General features: G+C 33.2%; 1 protein-coding gene across 1 annotated transcript; it reads right to left on the reverse strand.

The window, feature by feature from the left end:
- Window positions 1-2001: 2001 nt before the first annotated feature.
- On the reverse strand, window positions 2002-6462 carry LOC129926930 (uncharacterized). The gene is made up of 2 exons (XM_056033587.1): window positions 3015-6462; window positions 2002-2981 (listed from the first exon to the last, which is right to left on the reverse strand). The coding sequence occupies exon 1, from the start codon at window positions 5448-5450 to the stop codon at window positions 3351-3353; it is 2100 nt and encodes a 699-aa protein (XP_055889562.1). The 5' UTR covers window positions 5451-6462; the 3' UTR covers window positions 2002-2981; window positions 3015-3350.
- Between the last annotated feature and the right edge of the window lie 503 nt (window positions 6463-6965).

A 6965-nucleotide genomic window follows, 5' to 3' on the forward strand; every position in this document is an offset into this window, starting at 1 on the left:
CTCCCTTTGTTGTTGTCAACAAAAGAGTGCAACACTTACGCTTTAATTAACCTAAAAGTTTTCCTTGACCTGCATCAACAACTTTCATAATAACTAGTACATACCAGATTACAAACAACTTCTTTGCCAACTATTGATAGAAAACTACATACTGATGTGACTACGACCTGGATAACGTAAGTCAAAGAAACAAACATCCAACAAAATGTGTAAATCTAAAGTGGCCAGGAAGACAAGATCAACAAAAGAAAGTGGGACGGGGGGGGGGGGGTGAAGCCGAATGTGGACGTCTCGGCTAGAACCAAGCCCTATATACCATCTGCACAACTTTTTTTTTCTCTCTCTCTCTATATGTACGTATAACTGAGAGTGAGTTGATGTGAATGCTTGGAGAGATGAAACACTCAGCCTAAACTAACTAATGCAAACGTTAAGATTAGTTTAGAACGATGCCAGATCTGTCCTGAGTCTTAAGAGGGATACTTTTAATTTTGGAGTCAACCCCTAATATGAAAAAGTATAAACGACATGTTGATAACATAAGGAGGACATGTTGTAAACACAAGGAGAGCATGTTGATAACACCAGGAGGGCTTGTTGATAACACAAGGGGGGCATGTTGATAACACAAGGAGGGCATGTTGATAACACAAGGAGGGCATGTGGATAACACAAGGAGAGCATGTTGATAACACAAGGAGGGCATGTTGATAACACCAGGAGAGCATGTTGATAACACAAGGAGGGCATGTTGATAACACTAGGAGAGCATGTTGATAACACAAGGAGAGCATGTTGATAACACAAGGAGGGCATGTTGATAACACAAGGAGGGCATGTTGATAACACAAGGAGATCATGTTGATAACACAATGAGGGTATGTTGATAACACCAGGAAAGCATGTTGATAACACAATGAGGACAACCAGATAAATTATGGGAAATAGGTAGTAATAAATTTCTCATAATTAACAGTATACAATTAATCTATTTTAATTCAATTTCAAAGTAGTAATGCTTTTGATCCCTGTCCTATATTTCATCATTGCAAACACATTTCTGTAATGACAGATTTAAGATCAATAAATAATATTCAAATTATTTCATGTCAAACACATTTCTGTAATGACAGATTTAAGATCAATAAATAATATTCAAATCATTTCATGTCAAACACATTTCTGTAATGACAGATTTAAGATCAATAAATAATATTCAAATCATTTCATGTCAAACACATTTCTGTAATGACAGATTTAAGATCAATAAATAATATTCAAATCATTTCATGTCAAACACATTTCTGTAATGACAGATTTAAGATCAATAAATAATATTCAAATCATTTCATGTCAAACACATTTCTGTAATGACAGATTTAAGATCAATAAATAATATTCAAATCATTTCATGTCAAACACATTTCTGTAATGACAGATTTAAGATCAATAAATAATATTCAAATCATTTCATGTCAGACACGTTTCTGTAATGACAGATTTAAGATCAATAAATAATATTCAAATCATTTCATGTCAGACACGTTTCTGTAATGACAGATTTAAGATCAATAAATAATATTCAAATCATTTCATGTCAGACACGTGTCACTAATAATAGATTTTAATGTGTCCTGAAAACATTTCAAAGTAGAGAGACCAGCGATGCAGGGCTAGAATAATAATGCCAGGGCTTTTGTTGTGACGGTACGCACCGGTACGGCGTACCGGCACTTTTTTTTTTTAAATTACTTTTCTTGTATTTTACCGTATAATATTAATTTTTAGTAGTTAAAAGTTAGGCAATCAACTACTGAGTACCGGCATCTCTTTTTTTTTTTTAAAAAGCACTGAATAATACCAAATAAGTCTCTTAAATAATAGATGAAATTAGTACAAAATAAGTTGAAAAGAGATCTCTTCAATGAGAACTAAACTTTCTATAATCTCTTCATGATGCCCTAGGGAACAAAGTCCTTTATAAGTGTAACAACATTTGGATGGTACGATGGGTTGTTATGCCGGGGATTTTACTTGAATTCAATAGTTGCAAAAAATGACGATCTAGAATCACAATTAACGATTCTTTGATAAAACAAAACTCTGGAACTTTATTCAAATACAACGTAAGTACAGTTTATGTACAAATTACAAATTAATGAGCATGAAACATATTACAAAGGCTTTTCAAACAGAGCTCTTAGAAACGTGACTGTCTACAAAGGACATTATTTTATCGACTGGCGTTACTTTCTTACACCCGCCAATTCTCTGGCGCTAACTCTTTTTAAAAAATGTCTTTGTTTAATTTCAAAACAACCAATAGATTTCAAACTTCATAATCACGTCCCTTGGGTAAATCCTGACGTGCTGTCAAGTGTCTAAATTTGAGGGGTAAATCCCGAGGCTCATGTCGAGGGCTTATATTTTCTTTTAAAAGTGAAATGTACAAACAATTCTATAATGTAATCTGTGACATATTACCCCCCCCCCTCCATTTAGCATTTGTATGGTAATAGAAATGCTCATATGTATTAAAATTATTTAAATATACACAAAATACCATACATGAAATTATAGAAAAATGGTTGAGGTAACATATGACAAAATAAAGTCAACTTGGAGATAACAACAATAATAAAAAAAATGTAAATGCAGTGAATAAAATTATAGATGACTTTGAACACCTATTTCACTATTCAAGTGGTTATGAAAATGAGACAATGCTTGTCATGAACAATATCAAAAGTTGTACAAAGCATAATACTTGGATAAATTAAATCTTGAATTGAATAGGTTACTTCTCTTCATGGTGCCTTATGATGAAATTAAAATATGACATTATAACTCATTTGGTTAGTACTAATGTGAAAATGTGTACATGGAAAAATATATTGCATATGAAAAATTGACATAGAAAAAATAATTGTGATAGTACATGACAATCTTCTGAGAAAATAATACTCAATGTGATCAATCTTCTGAATAATAATACTCAATGTGATATAAATCACAACATGTGTGAAGCAATGAAAAATTCCAATTGTCTGTCATGTATCTGTACTATTATAATAGGATATATGCAATAATATTCGACCTGAAATAAAATACCTAAATAAAATGCTCATGATTTAAAAATTAAAATGTCTGATGCATGTCATATGCAAAGATGCTGAAACATAATAAACAAAGTATCTTGAATGAGTGACCTTCCTCAGTGGGTTGCTTGGTGCTGAAAAATAAATGAAACATCTGATATAGAATACCTGTGGAAAAAAATGAGTTGACAAATTAATTGATTAAGTACAACTGAATACTGTTCTTCCTTGACGAGTATGAATGATAATGGATCAAGTGGCACTAAATATGCTATAGTACATATGTAGAGTAGAAATGTAAAGTTCGGAACCCTTCTGAATTGCCGACATGGATGTGCATTTTCTAAACTTGAAGAAAAGGTCTTTCAGTTTATGAAGCTGTTGTCTCCATGTCATATTGATCTCACAGATACTTTCTGATTGAACCGCGTTTGAGTTTGGTGAAAATAAGAACTGTCCGAAACCAAAACTCAATTTTCTGGTTGATGAACTTTGACGCTGTAGAACAATGGTAGCAGAATGCTTTGCATTAGAATGTTCAATAGAGCAATGACTGAACATGTCTGAGTTCAATCGGTCAATACAGCAATGTTGAAGAAGTTCATTTGTTCCTTTCTGAAGAAAAGTTGCCCCTTGAGTGGACGGAGGATGAAACTTGGTGTTGTCAATGTTGTTGCTCTCTGGGTTTCTTTCAAATTGCAGTACTGGAAATGTCTCAGAAACACTGGTAAAGAAATCTGCATGGTCTGTAAACACTTTAATGTTCTTCACTGTTTGTAGTGCTATGTCATTCAGAGTGATGACCTTGGGAATGTCAATGTGATTTGATGCTGCTATGTCATCCAGAGTGATGACCTTTGGAATGTCAATTTGATTTGATGCTGGTAATGAAACATCTATCTCAGGAATGGGTGTTGATGATGTTTCTTCTTCTTCCTCAGGAATAGTTGCTAAGCTTGTAAAATGTTCAGCTTCTGCTTTGATGTCTTCATTATCTGTTTCATGGTAATGTTCAAACATATGAACATGAATTACTTTGGTTGACTTGTTGATGTTGATTTCATAAAGCAGGTTGGAAATCTTTCTGATGATGTGGAAAGGACCTTGCCATTTGTAAAACAGTTTGTTACTGAAATCTGGTAACAGTAATTTGACTTTATCTCCTTGATCAAACTGTCTTGATTTCATGTGTTCATGTACTATTCTTTGACTTTCAATATTCTTTGTTGTAATGGCTTCGTTAGTTGACTCATATTCTTTCAAATGAGGAATACTTGTATGAGTGATAGAGTCAGATTGAACAGTTTCACTTTTGTCTGGTATAGCCAAAGTTGATTGAGTATAAGTTTCTTTAATTTCTGCTTCTGGTTCTGGTTCATGAGACTTGTCTTGATTGTAGCAAAAATGTTCAATGCCTATCATAGTATTTGATGCAGATGCAGTCTTATTCAAGTCTTGATGTATGAAGTCATCATCAGTGGTTAGGGATGGGAAAGTACTTGGTAGAGGTGGGCTTGTATTGTCAGGTAGGGATGGACATGTAGAACTAGTAGCAGGTAGGGATGGACATATAGTAACAGGTAGGGGTGGACATGTAGTAGGCAGTGATGTCCCTTTAGATTTGCTTGAGTCATGATTCATAGATTCATTGTTGTCAATTCTGACTTTGTAGTCTGGTTCATTCTTTGTTTTAGTTATGTTGCTTTTCTTTTGAGTTTGTTTCTCATAATGATCCCATTGACAATGTAAACATTTATTAATGTATTTCTTGACATCTTTGGTCAAGCTAGGCCAATAATATTCTTTGGCAATTCTCTTCTTAGTACTTGTTACACTCATATGTATAGTGTCATAAAACTTATGCTTTGCTTTAATTATTTGTTTTCTGAACTTCTTTGGTACATATATTTGTTCAATGACATTGTACTTGTGGAAAGTAATCTTCTTGAGAAATCCATCTTCGAGATATGCTGTACGCTTTCTTAATTGAGCTTTCTGGTATATTCTTGTTAATGTTGCATCATTCTTTTGTTCAGCTTTGAATTCGGTATTTTTCAATTCTAATAATTCTCGTTTTAGTTCTTCTTGCCGTCTTCTGTCGTTTTCTCTGTCGAACTCAGCTAATTTATTATCAAACCATCTTTCTCGTTCATGTGAAGGAATGTTGAGTTTTTCTGCTAAAGCTATGGCTTCACCTATTATGTCTGTTGTTAAAGTCATGTTACAATGTACTTTTGCTTGATATTCTTTTTCTTCCTGTCGATGAACCCATTCTTCTGGTTTAGGTACTTGTTTTTCTTTAGCTATGTCAAATAATTCTAACCATCTTTGTGTTCTTGTCTTTGGAGACATGTTGAAAAATATACCAACTTGGAATGTAGAAATATAGTAACGTTTTGAATATAACAAATCAATGTTAGTTATGCCGTAACTGGCTATGAAGTAGAACTTTGTTTTACAGTAGAAGTACTACTGGAGTCGTTGTAGGAAGTGTAGATGTATGGATCTATTGAGCCGAGTACTTTTTTTTTTTTCTGGTTTAACAGTTGGTTAAATCTGGTCTTCTGTTTACTTTGTGCTGCACAAATGATTATTTACTGGTCTTCTTTGTAATGACTATAATGCCAGTTATTTGCTTTACTGGTCTTTTATATTGCCAGTTATTTGCTTTACTGGTCTTTTTTATAATGCCAGTTATTTGATTTACTGGTCTTTTAATAATGCCCGTTATTATGTATATTGGTCTTATTCCTTTTGCCAATTACATATAGTAAGATTTCGTGAGTTAGACGTAACTCTAACGAAAATCTTTATAAAAGAATTATCGATAACCAACTGACCTGTTAAACACAGAAATTCTGTCCTCCGTTAAATAAGAATGAAGTTCCTTTGAAGAGTTTAGAAATTGGTCCTAGATCTTGAATAAATTTCGTTAAAAGTTGTCCATGAACTTTTGTTCGTCGGAGAGTGCCAGATGTAACAACATTTGGATGGTACGATGTGTTGTTATGCCGGGGATTTTACTTGAATTCAATAGTTGCAAAAAATGACGATCTAGAATCACAATTAACGATTCTTTGATAAAACAAAACTCTGGAACTTTATTCAAATACAACGTAAGTACAGTTTATGTACAAATTACAAATTAATGAGCATGAAACATATTACAAAGGCTTTTCAAACAGAGCTCTTAGAAACGTGACTGTCTACAAAGGACATTATTTTATCGACTGGCGTTACTTTCTTACACCCGCCAATTCTCTGGCGCTAACTCTTTTTAAAAAATGTCTTTGTTTAATTTCAAAACAACCAATAGATTTCAAACTTCATAATCACGTCCCTTGGGTAAATCCTGACGTGCTGTCAAGTGTCTAAATTTGAGGAGTAAATCCCGAGGCTCATGTCGAGGGCTTATATTTTCTTTTAAAAGTGAAATGTACAAACAATTCTATAATGTAATCTGTGACAATAAGGTACGTTTTGTATAAGGGGATTTTTTGTTTTGTAAAGAGAACATTAGAAATAAACAAACTATCCAACTATTAAAAAGTAAAAATAAAATTCTTACCAAGAAAAAAAAAATCAAAATTCCAATTATTGAAACATGCAGAAAATAAGAAACTAACGTAAAAAAATAATATTTCAATTATTTCAATGAGTTCACTTTTCTGGAGCTGACGTCTTCTGCTCATCAGACAGATTCACGTCTACTAGATAATATTAAAGAAGAGAGATCCAGAGGTCATTTGTAGAAAGATGTACGCTAGAAGAATTTAGTTGGTTCTATTGCCAGGAAAATCACAGTATCCAATCCAATAGTAAACTCCAAAACGAAAGCGGAAGTACTAGGCAAGACATCATTAAACC

This window comes from Biomphalaria glabrata, chromosome 1 (genome assembly GCF_947242115.1).
Source record: "Biomphalaria glabrata chromosome 1, xgBioGlab47.1, whole genome shotgun sequence".
Classification (NCBI taxonomy): domain Eukaryota; kingdom Metazoa; phylum Mollusca; class Gastropoda; family Planorbidae; genus Biomphalaria; species Biomphalaria glabrata.